A 17,358-nucleotide genomic window follows, 5' to 3' on the forward strand; every position below is an offset into this window, starting at 1 on the left:
TCTCTTCCCCTCTCTACCTGATCGGTGGGCAGGGAAGGTTGAGTTTGCTCTGCAAACTTTCCTACAGGCAAACTGCTCTCAAGTCTACACTGGCAGTAGGGAGCTAGCAAGACCATTTCAGTTTTCATATTAAGCCATTAGGCTTCAATTATCCTTTGTCAGTAATAAAGGTGACATTTTGGTTTTCATCTACTGATTCTTGTTTGATTTCTCAACTAGGTCAGAAATTAGGCAGGAAAAGGGGGTGCCATTTGTCAGATCCCCCCAAATACAGTACATATATTTCTGTGAACAATATGTAGATGTGTTTTGCATTTTCAAAACATTTTAGATAATATATTCCACATATCCTTCTATAACTTTCTTTTGTACCTTAACATTATTTTTTAATGTTATTATTTATACATTAATGATACATATCATTCTTCGTTTCCACTCATGTAAAATTCTATCATATAACTATATCAATAGATTTATTCTCCTGTTAATGGACATCTAAATTTTCCCAATTATTTTTGATAACTTAAATAATATTGAACTCATTCTTGTACATGTCCACTTGTGTACATGTGGAAGGGTTTACTTACAGCATATCCCAGAAACAGAATTGCTTCCTCAGAGAGTATGCACATCTTCAACCTTACTCAATATTGTCAAGTTGTTTTCCAAACTGATTGTACGCTCCACAAACAGTATCTAAGAATTCACTTTGTTCCATAGCATTGCCAACACTTGTTCTCAAAAGTTTACTTTTATCCAACCAAATGAGTGTGAAATACTGTTTACCTGATATGGTAGAGACTGTTCTCCCAAACTTCTTTTCTTCCACCATATAATCCTTGTCTTGTTTTGGTATCAAAGTTATACCAGTCTCATAAAATGAACTGAAGCATATACTTTCTTTTTCCAATGTCTGAAAAAGTTCTTCTAGGAGTGGAATTTTCTCTGGTAGAACTTACCTGTAAAACCATTCCTATCTGTGTGGCTGTATATTTGTGTGTGTATGTGGTTTTGTGGTTAAACTGCTTTAAAAAAAATAAACCAATTTCTTTAATGGCTATGTCTATTCAGGTTTTCTTTCTTTCTTTTCTCTCTCTCTTCTTTTTTTCCAATGAGAGGAGGAGAGATGGTGAAACAGACTCCCACATGCATCCCGACCAAGATCCACCTGGCAACCCCTGTCTGGGGCCGATGCTTGAATAAAATGAACTATCCTTGACACCCAGGGCCGACCCTCAAACCAATCAAGCCACTGGCTGAGGGAAGGGAAAAGAGAGAGAAGGGGGAGAGGGAGGGGAAGAGAAGCAGATGGTCGCTTCTCATGTGTGCCCTGACTGAAAATCAAACCCAGGACTTCCACACACTGGGCCAATGCTCTACCCACTGAACCAACTGGCCAGGGCCTGAATATACTGTGTATTTTCTAATTGTTGGGTGCAGGACTCTAGAGTTGTTCATCAGATCAAAGATCTGATTGGGTTGTTCAAATTTTCTGTACCCTTATTACCTTTTCCCTGTTTCATCAACCAGCTTCTGAGAGAGATAGAGTCAAATCTCTGATAGTGATTGTGGATTTTCATTTTTCCTTGTAAGTCTGTCAGTTTTTGCTTTATTATTTGATGCTTTGTTATACATTTACCCTTATTTATCTTTTTTGAGGCTAGGTCCTATTGCAAGTCCAACTTCCAGTTCATTTTGGTTCCTTGGCTTCAAATTTCAAAAAGTCCTTTGAAGAAGCTATAGTCCTGTGGAGCCTTAATGTGATAAATGAGGGGGATTTTCATGCCTGAGTATAATGAACTATGTAGGCATTATATATCATAGAACCCTACTTTTTCTTGACTACCCTTTATAAAGAATGGTCAGAAGGAGACATTTGAGCTCTTAGAAAATCTGATGTGACCTTCACCCAGCTAAATTTAACTTACAACAATCTAGGCAAAAACTGTCTTTGCTTTTATACAAAATTGTGAATTTTGACCTTCACAGGCCTGGGTTCCCCTCCACTTCCCCAAGCTAATTAACAGGATTCTAGAGCTTATTCTTGGGAATGCAGTACCTCCTAATTAACAGTGTTAATAAAAGAACCTCAGCATGCTGAAAATAATTTCCCTCCTTCTTCACAGCTACTTAAAACATACTGTTCTCCTCACAAAGCTCGCTCTGGTAAAGGGATAAATCTAGACCATTTTAAAAGTATCATTCCTGTCTCCTGTCCAAAATTTAGTCTTGTATGAAAATGTGTCATTCTATTTTCTCTTATAATTGTCTTTACAAATGTTATTTGTAAAATAAAAAAACAGAACCGTGGACTTCAATGTTGCTATATCCTATAAAATGTAATCTGTAGCTTCTGCAATGTTTGTCTGCTTTCCTAATCATTGCCTTGGTTGATAAATTATTATCTACAAATACCTTTGAAATTAACATCTCTATTTTGCCAAAGATATATCTGTCTATATCTACATATAGATATAGCTGTACAGGTCTTGTTGTTAGTAAAAAAATAAAAAAGGTTTGGACTTATCTTTTCTCCCCTCATTCATATAATCTCATGACTCACCTTGGGCTCCATATTCAAAAAGTTAAAGAGATTATGTGTTATTTAAAATAACCCTGCTTTTTTCCCTACACTTTCTTTCAACCTTTGTCCTTGTGCTTTAATTGTGACTAAATCCAGTTGATATTTTCTGTTTATAACTGGCAAGTTTAATACATCACTATTTATTGAGCATACTGAGATATTGAAATTGTTATAATCTAATCTGTGCTTTCTATTTATCCTACTTTGCTTCTTTTCTCTCCTTTCTTCCTTTTTTTAAAATTGATAGTTTTCTTGTCCCCCTTACTAGTTTGAAAGTAACATATTTTATTTCTATTATTTTACTAAAAAAAAAAATTCTTAGCATATATATTATATGAATGATTTTTAATTTCCTCTCTCTCTTTCTTCCTTTCTCTTTCTTTCCTTTCCTTTTCTTTTTTCTTTTCTTTCTTTCTATAATTCTATCCTCCACATCAAATATAAGCAGTCTTTTATATCTTCACTTCTTTATTTCTTTAAGCTATATTTTAGATAATTTTTTAGAAGATCTATCTTCCAACTCATAATTCTCTGATCTGCTATTTAACTCACTTATGGAATTTTAGATTTCAATAACTGTATTTTTCAGTTCTAGAAGTTCTTTTGGTTTTTGTTTAACTCTTTCTGGTCTGTCTTGATATTTTATTGTTCTTTTCTTGTATTTTTTATTCTTTCATGTATTTAGTGATTTAAATGTGCTTTATAGTCTCTGTTCCACTATTTGAAATTTGTAGGAATTCTGCTACAATTAGATTCCGACTCATTAATAGTGGATTGGCACTTTGAGTAATTTGATTGTGAACTGATCTTCAGGCGACTATCTGTGGGAACAGCATGAGTCTGAGTTGAGATGTACCCTCCCTCGAGACTTTTTGTTTCCTTCCACCAGGCTTCCAAGGGAATGTTACTAGCCTACAAACACAGTACAATATATTTTTCCCCAAGAATTCAAATATTATGGAGATAACATAAATTCAAGCCCCTAAACCTTTCAAGGCTAGCTGTAATCTCTAATTCTTAAGGGAATTTTTTTTTTCTTTTATCTAGAGTCCAAACCCGAACAGACAAGCCTTCATGTCTTACTTTTCACTGTATACCTTCTCCTGTGATAGTATCTTCTGATATGAAAGCTTCAGTTGTTTCTCTCAGGACTCCAAGATTTTATATATCTTCATTTCAGATTCTCTCCTGAGTTCCAGACCCCATATTCAATTACCTATTTGAATATCTAAGGTACCACCTCAAATTCCTAGTTTAAGATCAATAAAGTTCATGACCTTACCCTCAAAAGTAGTTCCCTTCTACTGTCTTCTATGTTAGTGAATGGCATGACTATTCTTACAGTGTTTCATTCCACAAGTTCAGGTGCCATTCTTGACATTTCTTTTCTCACCCCCCACCTCAACCTATCACAAGCCCCTATCAATCTTACCTCTTAGATACCACTTACGTCTACCCACTCTCCCCCATCTCCACTGCTTTTGGACTAGTTTAGGCTACCATCATTTTTAGCCTGATGGTTCCCCACATTCATTCCTCCAATAAATTCTCCACAATGAGTGAATTTATCCAAATACAAATTGGATCGTTTCTCTTTTCTGCTTGAAACTCTCATTTACCGGCTTCACATTCATGGATCTTAAATCCTTAATATGTTCTACTTGGCTTTGTGTGACCAACATTGCCCACCTCTCAGAACCAGTCTCGTTCCATTCTCTTCTTCCCACTCTCACTCTCTATACTGCAGCCACCTTGGCCCGCATTGTGTGACTTAAAACCACAATCCTCCATCTCCCACACTTCTTTGGTACAAGCTATCTGTTTTTTAGAAACTCTAATTCCCCTACCCCAAACTTGCTCTAGTCAGTATTTAACTCATCTTTTATTTCTTTGTTCAAACATTGCTCCTTCAGTTCTCATCTCTTTCTTTCAAAATCTGTATATTAGTTTATAACTATATATTCATTACTGTGAATATTTGCTAGGTGTCTATTTTCCCCACTCAGTTATAAGTTTTGTGAGATCAAGGATCTTATCTAGTTCTGTTCATTACTGTACCCTGAGTTCTGGCAGAGCCATAACACAAAGCGTACTTAATAAACATTTCTTGAATGAATGAATGAATGATCGTTAATAATATAACTAGCCCTGGCCAGTTGGCTCAGTGGTAGAGCGTTGGCCTGGCGTGCAGAAGTCCTGGGTTCGATTCCCAGCCAGGGCACACAGGAGGGGCACCCATTTGCTTCTCCACCTCTCCTCCTCTCCTTCCTCTCTGTCTCTCTCTTCCCCTCCCGCAGCCGAGGCTCCATTGGAGCAAAGATGGCCGGGCGCTGGGGATGGCTCCTTGGCCTCTGCCCCAGGCACTAGAGTGGCTCTGGTCGCAACGAAGCCACGGCCCCAGAGGCGCAGAGCATCGCCCCCTGGTGGGCAGAGCGTCGCCCCCTGGTGGGCGTGCCGGGTGGATCCCGGTCGGGCGCATGCGGGAGTCTGTCTGACTGTCTCTCCCTGTTTCCAGCTTCAGAAAAATACAAAAATACAAAAAAAAAAAAATACATATATATATATATATATATATATAACTAAAAATATACATCTCTTCAAATAATCTAAAGGGAGAGATTAAGTGAATAGTGTTATAGATAATACTAGTGATAACTATATTGGGATCCATTATACTATTCTCTGTACTTTTCCATATGTTTGAAATTTTTCTTAAAAAAGATTATTCAATTTACTAAATCAAAACACTATTTGAGTTCAACAGTGGTGAACTTAATATTAAAAATAGAGTATTGGGCCTGACCAGGCGGTGGCACAGTGGATAGGGTATTAGCCTGGGATACTGAGGACCCAGGTTCGAAATCCCGAGGTTGCTGGTTTGATCATGGGGTCACTTGCTTAGCTTGAGTCCCCCAGTCAAGGCACATATGAGAAAGCAGTCAACAAGCAACTAGGGTGCCACAAGGAAGAATTGATGCTTCTCGTCTTTCTCCCTTACTGTCTGTCTGTCCCTGTCTGTCTCTCGCTAAAGGAAAGAAAAAAAATAAAATTAAAAAAGTAAAAATAGAGTATTGTCTCTTTAAGGAATTATTTAACTAAATAATTTTAGTTTTATTTAACTAAAAAGCAATTATACTAACCTGAAGATATTTCGGTAATGGTTCATTGGACCACTTAATGCTCCGGGCTGGGAAAACACATAAACATAAGCTTCAAGATCTTCCATTGTTAATCGACATCCTTTTCTTCCAATGCCTGTGTTATGACTAGTAAACAGATGTTTCAAAGCCTAATTTAAATGAAAAGAGAATAATTAAAATTTTTCTGCTACCTAATAATAAACTAAATCCTTGGCTTTTGAAAGATAAATGATGATCAATGTGCGTTGATTACTCCTCATTTCTGCTCTATGGAGATCGGAAAGCTCATTGTTTACAAACACATTTTATACATTTCTGATTTACTTCTGATATTCCTTTCTAATCCCCCAGGCACACCTCATCTTAATGAAAAGCCTCCTATCTTGGTGCCGATTCACACTCTACAGGACCAAACTCACCTACTATCCCAACCCTAAAGTCTTCCCCAATATTCTTGCTAACAATAGTTCATCTGTTTACTGACAACAAATCCCCCCCGCTCCTGCCAAAGTTGTTTGAACTTTCTTTAACCACAATCCAGAGCAACAAACACGTTACATCATGTTCCAGTTCATATTTTTACATATATGTGTTTCTGAAGCAAAAGTTTAAAGAACTATTTCTTACTCTTATCATGTGCACTAAACTATTTCTTTTAAAAATTTCAAACTGTACGGCCTGACCTGAGGTGGCACAGCGGATAAAGTGTTGACCTGGAACACTGAGGTCGCCAGTTCAAAACCCAGTCAAGGCACATATGGGAGTTGATGCTTCCTGCTCCTCCCCCGTCTCTCTCTCTCTGTCTGTCTCTCTTCTCTAAAATGAATAAATAAATAAAAAATAATTCAAAAGAAAGAAATAAATAAAAAGATGAGAAAAAAATAAAAATTTCAAACTGTAGGCCACTAAATTGATTTCATGACTTACTAATGGATCCTCACCCACAACTTGACAAACACTGCTCTCTACCAGCATTTCTCAAAGTCTGGACCTACACTACCTGCATCAGAATTATTGGGATTCTTGTTTAAAATGCTAATCCCTTGGCATAACTCACTCATGAGTCAGCTCTTGTCCTCTGGGACATGTACTTTTCACTTCTTTCACAGCAGCACCTGCTCCTTGGCCTCTTTCATTTTCTCTACCTGAATAAAACTTGCTTAGTTCTTTTTTTTGTGACAGAGACAGAGACAGTCAGAGAGAGGGACAGATAGGGACAGACAGACAGAAAGGGAGAGAGATGAGAAGCATCAATTCTTCGTTGTGGTTCCTTAGTTGTTCATTGACTGCCCTCTCATATGTGCCTTGACTGTGGGGCTACAGCAGACCGAGTGACCCCTTGCTCAAGCCAGCAACCTTGGGCTCAAGCTACTGAGCTTTGCTCAAACCAGATGAGTCCTCACTCAAGCTGGCAACCTCAGGGTCTCGAACCTGGGTCCTCTGCGTCACAGTTCTATGCTTTATCCACTGCACCACCGCCTGGTCAGACAAACTTGCTTTGTTCTAAAAAAAAAAAAAAAAAAAAAAAAAAAAAATGCATATCCCTTAACCCGAAAACACACTTGTAAATCTATGAAATGACATACACATGAGGTGAGTAACTTCACCATTGATTTGTAATAATAAAAAAAAAAAAGACTGGAAACAAATCAAATGTCCATCAGTGGGAGATGAGTTGAATAAACTATAGTTTAGCCACAAAATGATGTGTTATTTGTTCTTAATACTAAAAGAGAAGTTAAAGACAGTCTATATGCTGAAATGAAGTGATCCCCAGGATATATTAAGAGAAAAAAAGCAAGGTTGGAAAATAGTGTTTATAGTACATTACCTGTTGTGTAAGGAGGGGGAGACAAATATACATATATATATATATATTTGTTCATATTTTTTAAAAAAGAAAGAATAAAAAGATTAAATAAAAACAAATTAAAATGGTTTTCTATGAGAGAGGGAGGAAACAGAAAGAGAGGAAACAGATATAAATGAGACTTCTTTGAATGTACCTTGTTTTAGAATTTTGATATGAATAAATGTTTTAGGCCCTGGCCGGTTGGCTCAGCGGTAGAGCGTCGACCTGGCGTGCGGGGGACCCGGGTTTGATTCCCGGCCAGGGCACATAGGAGAAGCGCCCATTTGCTTCTCCACCCCCACCCCCTCCTTCCTCTCTGTCTCTCTCTTCCCCTCCCGCAGCCGAGGATCCATTGGAGCAAGGATGTCCCGGGCGCTGGGGATGGCTCCTTGGCCTCTGCCCCCGGCGCTAGAGTGGCTCTTTGCGGCAGAGCGATGCCCCGGAGGGGCAGAGCATCGCCCCCTGGTGGGCAGAGCGTCGCCCCTGGTGGGCGTGCCGGGTGGATCCCAGTCGGGCGCATGCAGGAGTCTGTCTGACTGTCTCTCCCCGTTTCCAGCTTCAGAAAAATACAAAAAAAAAAAAAATGTTTTATATAAATCATAGAAGTTAAGTAAAAATACTGTTTTCTTAAATTTGCTTGGGAAATATGAGTAAGACTCACAATTGGTCCAACGCAAAGATCTAGAAGCAATAAAAGCCTAGTAAAATAGTAATCACTAGGACACTCAGATTGTGGTCTCTAATACCATTCCCTACTAATGAGAATTCCTTTGATAAATGACTCATTCCAGATCAGGGGCAGAAAACAAAAGACAAAGCTAGGTCATTAAGGAAGCAAACTATCACTGACCAAAGGACACAGCAGTAAACTGAAAGAGTTTCCATTTCCCTAACACGAGATAATCTGGGCACCAGAAAAAATAATGACTATAATTGATGGATACCTATCAAATGTTAAAAAAAAACAAAAAAAAAAACTTCAAGAGCTCATAATGATATGGGGAAAAAAACCCCTGCTCATTGGTCACCACTGGAGGTCTCTAAGGCATCAACTCATTAATCTGGGAAGTTGTTTAATAAAAGGAAAGAAGAAATATTTATCCTGCCATTCTTGTGTGAATTGTATTTCAGAATAACCAAATAGTACATGTGAATAATTCTTCTTTATAGAAGAATTCCAGTCAATAAAAGCAGAAAGAATGATGGAATTAGAAAATCATCATTTTGCACACCTTAATGAAATAGTAGACCTAAGCAATGACAATCAAGTTATGCTAAAATTACTTGATGAAAGGTTGTTAGGAAACTTGGATAGGCTGACAACTTGTGAGCTCACTGGTCAGTGTTAGCATTATTAAAATGGAGACAACTAGACACTGTATACTCCCCTGATGTGGTACATGAGGAAATATACAGTACTACTTACAAAGTATTCTTGTCAAATTAAAACAGTCTAATCAAGCCTCTAGATCAGTAACACCTATGAAATAGGTAAAACAAGGGTTAACAGAACAAGTTAAATAACACCACAATAAAGATGTCAGCCAAATTCAAAATGTAGATCACTCCTCAAAACAAATGACTAAATTTCTTCAAAAAACAAAACAGAAACAGATTCATAGATGTGGAGAACAGACTGACAACTATCAGAGAGGGTAGGGATTGGGGGCTGGGTGAAAAAGGAGAAAGGATTAAGCAAAGAAAACTTAAAGACAGACAATAGTGTGGGGATTGCAGGTGGGAAAGGTGAATGGGGGGAGGTGGAGGAGGATAAAGGGGGATAGATGTTGATGAAGGAGACTTGACTTGGGTGGTGAACACACAGTGCAATCAATATACAGATGATGTTTTGTACAAATGCAACCTGTATAATTTTATTAATCAATGTTACCCTGATAACTTCAATTAAAATATTTTTTTAAGTTGTGATGAACAACAGAAATTCAATGTAGATACTCCCAGGAAGTTACTCTTTTTTTCTTATCCAATCCCATTAAATCAGCAACAGGATGCTTTTAATCACTGATTAAATGCAGTCCTGTGCTTAAGGTGCTACCCAATACAACTACCCCAAAAAGAAAGACAACCTATAGCAATTAAAAAGCACTACTCAAAACTCCACCCTCTCATTCAAAGTTTTCTTCTCTTCATCCACTTTCATCCAACATGTACCCTTACTTTTTCTGAGGACACAAGTCCTCATTTCACTCGGCTTTGAATCATATACTCTCTCTTCTAATTATCACAGGATAAGTGAGCAAAGTAGTTAACTTTCCATTTCCTGAATAGGGAAAAAGATATCAGAGGGGTTTCCATCCTGATTTGTAAGTTTGATTTTTCTATAAGTGACAAAAAATTCTACATATCTGTCACATGTGAAAATTAGCTTTCTCTGGAAAACCCACATCAACTCACAAAGGAGATTTTCTCTGATTATCTAACTTTGTCTCTTTTTTTTTATTCATCAATCTGGACTTTATAGGAAAGAGCTAACTCTCTTCCCCTGTGCCCAGATTTGCCTTTATTTTATTTATTTATTCATTTATTTATTTATTATTAATTTTAATGGGGTGACATTGATAAATCAGGGTACATATGTTCAGAGAAAACATCTCTAGGTTATTCTGACATTTGATTATGCTGCATACCCATCACCCAAAGTCCAATTGTCTTCCATCACCTTCTAACTGGTTTTCTTGTGCCCCTCCCCTCCCCCAACCCTCCCCAACCGCCACACTCTTGTCCATGTCTCTGAGTCTCATTTTTATGTCCCACCTATGTATGGAATCATATAGTTATTAGTTTTTTCTGATTTATTTATTTCGCTCAGTATAATGTTATCAAGGTCCAACCATGTTGTAAATGATCCGATGTCATCATTTCTTATGGCTGAGTAGTATTTCATAGTATATATGTACCAAAGCTTTTTAATCTACTCATCCACTGACAGACACTTGGATTGTTTTCAGATCTTCGCTATTGTGAACAATGGTGCCATAAACATGAGGGTGCATTTCTCCTTTTGAAACATTGCTATGGTGTTCTTGGTGTATATTCCTAAAAGTGGGATAGCTGGGTCAAAAGGCAGTTCGATTTATAATTTTTTGAGGAATCTCCATACTGTTTTCCACAGTGGCTGCACCAGTCTGCATTCCCACCAGCAGTGCAGGAGGGTTCCCTTTTCTCCACATCCTCGCCAGCACTTATTCTGTGTTGTTGAGTTCATGAGCACCATTCTGACTGGTTTGAGGTGATATCTCATTGTTGTTTTTTTTTGTTTTGTTTTTTTTGTTTTGTTTTTTTTTTTTTTTTCATTTTTCTGAAGCTGGAAACGGGGAGAGACAGTCAGACAGACTCCCGCATGCGCCCGACCGGGATCCACCCGGCACGCCCACCATGGGGCGACGCTCTGCCCACCAGGGGGCGATGCTCTGCCCATCCTGGGCGTCGCCATATTGCGACCAGAGCCACTCTAGCGCCTGGGGCAGAGGCCATAGAGCCATCCCCAGCGCCCGGGCCATCTTTGCTCCAATGGAGCCTTGGCTGCGGGAGGGGAAGAGAGAGACAGAGAGGAAAGTGCGGCGGAGGGGTGGAGAAGCAAATGGGCGCTTCCCCTGTGTGCCCTGGCCGGGAATCGAACCCGGGTCCTCCGCACGCTAGGCCGACGCTCTACCGCTGAGCCAACCGGCCAGGGCCTTCATTGTGGTTTTAATTTGCATTTCTTTAATTATTAGTGATGTTGAGCATTGTTTCACATGCCTATTGGCCATCCATATGTCCTCTTTGGAGAAGTGTCTATTCATTTCTTTCGCCCATTTTTTGATTGGATTGTTTGGCTTCCTGGTGTTGAGTTTTACAAGTTCTTTATAAATTTTGGTTATTAACCCCTTATCAGATGTATTGTCAAATATGTTCTCCCATTGTGTAGTTTGTCTTTTTATTCTGTTCTTATTGTCTTTAGCTGTGCAAAAGCTTTTTAGTTTGACATAGTCCCATTTGTTTATCCTGTCTTTTATTTCACTTGCCCGTGGAGATAAATTGGCAAATATATTGCTGCAAGAGATGTCAGAGAGCTTACTGCCTATGTTTTCTTCTAAGATGTTTATGGTTTTGCGGCTTACATTTAAGTCTTTTACCCATTTTGAGTTTATTTTTGTGAATGGTGTAAGTTGGTGGTCTAGTTTCATTTATTTGCAGGTAGCTGTCCAATTTTCCCAACACCATTTGTTGAAGAGGCTGTCTTTACGCCACTGTATGCTCTTACCTTCTTTGTCAAATATCAGTTGTCCATAGAGCTGTGGGTTTATTTCTAGGTTCTCTATTCTGTTCCACTGATCTATATGCCTGTTCTTATGCCAGTACCAGGCTGTTTTGAGTCCAATGGCCTTATAGTATAACTTGATATCTGGAAGTGTGATACCTCCCACTTTATTCTTCCTTTTCAAGATTGCTGAGGCTATTCGTGTTCTCTTTTGGTTCCATATAAATTTTTGGAATATGTGTTCTATATCTTTGAAGTATGTCATTGGTATTTTAATAGGAATTGCATTGAATTTATAGATTGCTATGGGTAATATAGACATTTTAATGATGTTTATTCTTCCTAACTATGAACACGGTATAAGCTTCCACTTGTTTATATCTTCCCTGATTTTTTTTTATCAATGTTTTATAATTTTCCGAGTACAAGTCTTTAATCTCCCTAGTAAAATTTATTCCTAGGTACTTAACTTTTTTGGTTGCAATGGTGAAGGGGATTGCTTCCTTAATTTCTCTTTCTGCCAGTTCATTGTTAGTGTATAAAAATGCCTCTGATTTCTGGGTATTAATTTTATATCCTGCCACCTTGCTGAATTCATTTATCAGGTCCAGTAGTTTTTTGACTGAGACTTTAGGGTTTTCTATATACAATATTATATCATCTGCAAGTAATGATAGTTTTACTTCTTCTTTTCCAATTTGGATGCCTTTTATTTCGTTTCTTGTCTGATTGATGTGGGTAGAACTTCCAGAACTTTGTAGAATAAGAGTGGTAAAAGGGGGCACCCCAGCCTTCCTCCTGATCTTAAGGGGATTCCTTTAATTTTTGCCCATTGAGTATGATTTTGGCTGTGGGTTATTCATAGATGGTCTTTATCATGTTGAGGTATGTTCCTTGTATTCCCACTTTGCTGAGAGTTTTCAACATGAATGGGTGCTAGATTTTATCAAATGCTTTTTCTGCATCTATTGAAATTATCATGTGGTTTTTCTCTTTCCTTTTGTTTATGTGATGAATCACATTGATTGATTTGTGAATATTGTACCAGCCTTGCCTCCCAAGAATAAATCCCACTTGATCATGGTGTATGATTTTTTTTCATATATTGCTTGATCCAGTTCGCTAATATTTTGTTGAGGATTTTTAGTATCTAAATTTATCAGGGATATTGGCCTATAATTTTCTTTGTGTTGTCTTTACCTGGTTTTGGAATCAGAATTATGCTCACCTCATAAAAGGAGCTTGGAAGTCTTCCTTCCTCTTGAATTTTTTGAAATAGCTTGAGCAGGATAGGAGTTAGTTCTTCTTTGAATATTTGGTAGAATTCACTTGTGAAGCCATCAGGCCCAACACTTTTCTTTGTTGACAGTTTTTTGATAACTGTTTCGATCTTATTTGTTGTAATTGGTCTGTTTAGATTTTCTGATTCTTTCAGATTAATTTTTGGAAGATTATATGTTTCAAGGAATTTGTCCATTTCATCTAGGTTGTCTAATTTTTTTGGCATACCGTTCTTCATAATATTTTCTTACAATATTTTGTATTTCTGTTGTGTCAGTTGTTATTTCTCCATTCTCGTTTCTAATTTTATTTATTTGAGTACTCTCTCTTTTTTTCTTGGTGAGTCTAGTTAAAGGTTCATCAATCTTGTTTACCTTGTCAAAGAACCAGCTCCTGGTTTCATTGATCCTCTGTATTGTTTCTTTAGCCTCTATGTCATTTATTTCTGCTCTGATCTTTATTATTTCCTTCCTTCTACTACCTCTGGGCTTTACTTGCTGTTCTTTTTCTAGTTCTTTTAGATGCAGGATCAAGTTGTTTATTTGAACTTTTTCTAGCTTCTTAAAGTATGCCTGTAATGCTATGAACTTCCCTTTCAGGATTGCTTTTGCTGTGTCCCATAAATTTCGAGTTGATGTATGCTCGTTATCGTTCATTTCTAGGAATGTTTTCATTTCTTCTTTGATCTCATTGTTAACCCATTTGTTATTTAATAACATGCTATTTAGTTTCCAAGTGTTTGAGTATTTTTCAGTTTTGCTGTTGTGGTTGATTTCTAGTTTCATGCTATTGTGATCAGAGAAAGTGCTTGATATGATTTCATTTTCTTAAATTTGTTGAGATCACTTTTGTGCCCTCACATGTGGTCTATCCTAGAGAATGTACCATGAGCACTTGAAAAGAATGTATATTCTGCTGCTTTGGGGTTAAAGGTTCTGAAGATATTTATTAAATCGAGTTGATCTAGAGTGTCCTTTAAGTCTGCTGTTTCTTTGTTAATTTTCTTTCTTGAGGCTCTATCTAGTGATGTTAGTGGGGTACTAAAATCCCCTACTATTATAGTATTGCTGTTGATCTCACTCTTTAAATCCATCAAAGTCTGTTTTATATATTTAAGTGCTCCTATATTAGGTGCATAGATATTTATAACGGTTATATCTTCCTGTTGGATTGCTCCCTTTATCATTATGTAGTGACCTTCTTTATCTCTTACTATAGCCTTTGTTTTAAAGTCCATTTTGTCTGATATAAGTATTGCTACCCCAGCTTTTTTTTCATTTCCATTTGCATGAAATATTTTTTTCGATCCTTTTATCTTCAGTCCATGTGCATCTTTTTTTTTTAAGGTGTGTCTTTTGTAGACAGTATATGTATGGGTCCTGTTTTCTTATCCATGCAGCTACCCTATGTCTTTTGATTGGATCATTTAATCCATTTACATTTAAGGTTATTATTGATATGTAGTTGTTTATTGCCATTTTATCCTTTAAAACTGTATTCCTCTTTTGCTATATTCTTTTTCCGTTTTGATCTGTTTACAACAGGCCCCTTAACATTTCTTGCAGCATTGGTTTGGTTGTAGTGAATTCCTTGATTTTTTTTTTTGTCTGGAAAGCTTTTTATTTCTCCTTCAATTTTAAATGATAGCCTTGCTGGATAAAGTAGTCTTGGTTGTAGGCTCTTGTTCTGCATTACTTTGAATATTTCTTGCCATTCCCTTCTGGCCACAAGTGTTTCTGTTGAGCAGTCTGATGTCATCCTTATGGGGGCTCCTTTGTAGGTGATAGCCTTTTTTTCTCTAGCAGCTTTTAATATTTTCTCTTTATCACTTAGCTTTGGTATTTTAATTATAACGTGTCTTGGTGTAGATTTCCTTGGGTTTCTCTTTAATGGAGTTCTCGGTGCTTCTTGAACTTGTGAGATGTTTTCCTGCCTTAATTTAAGGAAGTTTTCAGCTATAATATGTTTGAACAAAGTCTCTATCCCTTGTTTTTTCTCTTCTTCTTTAGGAACCCCTATGATGTGGATGTTATTTCTCTTCATATTGTCACAGAGCTCTCTTAGAGTTTCCTTAGACTTTTTGAGTCTCTTTTCTTTTTTCTGCTCTGCTTCTGTGCCTTCATTTATCTTGTCCTCTAACTCGCTGATTCAGTTCTCAGCTTCATCCATCCTGCTTTTCATTCCTCCCATTGTGTTCTTTATTTCTGATATTGTATTTGTCATTTCTGACTGATTCTTTTTTTATTATTTCAATGTCCTTATTTATATTTGCTATCTCTTTATTTAGGTGTTCGTAATGACCATCTATTGTTGTTCTAAGATCTTTGAGCATCCAAACAATCATTATTTTAAACTCTGCATCTGGTAATTTGGTTATATCTGACTCATTCAGGTCCTTTTCTGGGGATTTCTCTTGATTTCTTGATTCATTTGTGTTGCATTTCTCTGCTTTCTCATTTTGTCTGTGTAAAAGAAGGTTTTGGCTACTGGAGTCCACTGGGTGTGGCCTTTGTGTTCCCTAGGTGTGGTCTGTCTGCAGACTCGCCACCCCCTCTGCTGCTGCTGCCTATGGCTTTGAGGTATGGGGGTTGCTGGTGCCAGCCCACTGGGGCTGTGGCTGTGGTTTCTGCCTCTCCTTCACGGAGGGGCTGTGATCACTTGCTCAGGTATACAAACCTCGGTGGCCTCAGGGAATTTACTCTTCCAAGCATAGGGGAGCATAAGGCTCTGCCCCATAATGCCTAATCCTGTTCCATGTCATTGGAAATAAGCCTGTCCCTTGAGTCTGTGCTTGTATGCTCCTATGGCTTCTTAGAGTCCTACAGGTAAAGACTGAGGAGACAAACCATTGAGGAAACATCAAGTACATCTAAATTTAAAATTTAAGTAAGATCTTAAATAGTCTAATCCTCTGGGGGTTTTGTTGTTGTTTTTTGTTTTCAAAATTAAAAAAAGAGAAAATGAACTGATATAATTTAAAAAGCCATAACAGGCTCTGGCTTGTTGGCTCAGTGGTAGAGCATTGGCCAGTTGTGTGAAAGTCCCGGGTTTGATTTCTGGTCAGGGCACGTAGAAGAAGTGACCATGTGCTTCTCAAACCCTACCCCTTTCCCTTCTCTCTCTCTCTTCCCCTCCTGCAACCATGGCTCAAGTTGTTCAAGCTTGTTGGCCCCTGTCACTGAGGATGGCTCCATGGCCTGCCTCAGACACTAAAATAGCTCAGTTGCCTGAACAATGGAGTAGTGGCCCCAGATGGGCAGAGCACACTTCGTAGGGGGCTTGCTTGGGGTGCATGTGGCAGTCTGTCTGTCTGCCAATCTGCCTCCTTGCTTCTCAGTTAATAAAAAAATAAATAAATAAATAGCCAGAACAAATAAACACAATGTAGGGACCTTGTTTAGTTCCTAATTCAAACAAATGAAGTGTATAAAGACAGTTGAGATAGTAATGAGATTTAAATGGTTATTAAATGATATTGCAGAATTGTTCATTTTGGTAGGTTTGATAATAGCATTAGTGTTATGTGAAAAAAAAAGTTTTTATCTGTCAGAGATATGTGCAGAAGTATTTTCTGGTAAAATAACATTGTCCTTTTTTTTTTTTTAACTTCCCTGAATATCTAACACCATATTGGACATAAAAGCATTCAATGAGCTTCCAAGAAATAGGTAATAACTATGACTCCTGGTGACAGTGTCTATCATACACCAATAACCATGCTTACTTTATTTTAAGGTTTTGTTTCCAAGGGCTTCCACTGCTGATGCTGTTTAACTCTCTCACCTGGCCTTAATATTCCCTCCTCTCTTATTGGATGTTCTCTAAAAAGAGGTATGGTCGTAGTGGCACAGGCTCTCAAAAACACTGAAAAGCCAGGCAGCCAAGCATGCAAACATAGATTTTTAAAGTAATTAAGCATATAGGTGAGGTCTTAGAAGCACTTACTAACTTTTAGTATTTGTTTATTTTTCTTTCATAAGGATAGATTCAGGAAATGCCTACCAGTGTGCACAGCATATAACGGATATACAATAAATAATTATTTAAAACTAAGCAAAACGACACAAGCAGGACTTTCTCTTGTTTTTTTTTCTTCTGGTTTTAGTGCTTTAGTCTATCTTTATTTTTAACTTCCTAATTTTGTCATCCATTTGAGGCACCAGTCCTTTTTTTTAAATTGGGGCATAACTGACATAACATTTGTATTAGTTTCAGGTGTTCAGCATTATGATTTGATATT

The 17,358-nt window shown here is 37.6% G+C and overlaps 1 protein-coding gene across 2 annotated transcripts in view; it reads right to left on the reverse strand.

The window, feature by feature from the left end:
* Positions 1 to 17,358, reverse strand: part of EPHX4 (epoxide hydrolase 4) — a 49,937-nt gene that overhangs the window by 6,226 nt on the left and 26,353 nt on the right. For both annotated transcript variants that reach the window (XM_066372221.1, XM_066372220.1), the window contains exon 6: positions 5,725 to 5,873. In XM_066372221.1, coding sequence (XP_066228318.1) covers positions 5,725 to 5,873 — 149 coding nt within the window. The remainder of the gene's footprint in view (positions 1 to 5,724; positions 5,874 to 17,358) is intronic.

The sequence above is a fragment of the Saccopteryx leptura genome, chromosome 3 (genome assembly GCF_036850995.1).
Source record: "Saccopteryx leptura isolate mSacLep1 chromosome 3, mSacLep1_pri_phased_curated, whole genome shotgun sequence".
Taxonomy (NCBI): domain Eukaryota; kingdom Metazoa; phylum Chordata; class Mammalia; order Chiroptera; family Emballonuridae; genus Saccopteryx; species Saccopteryx leptura.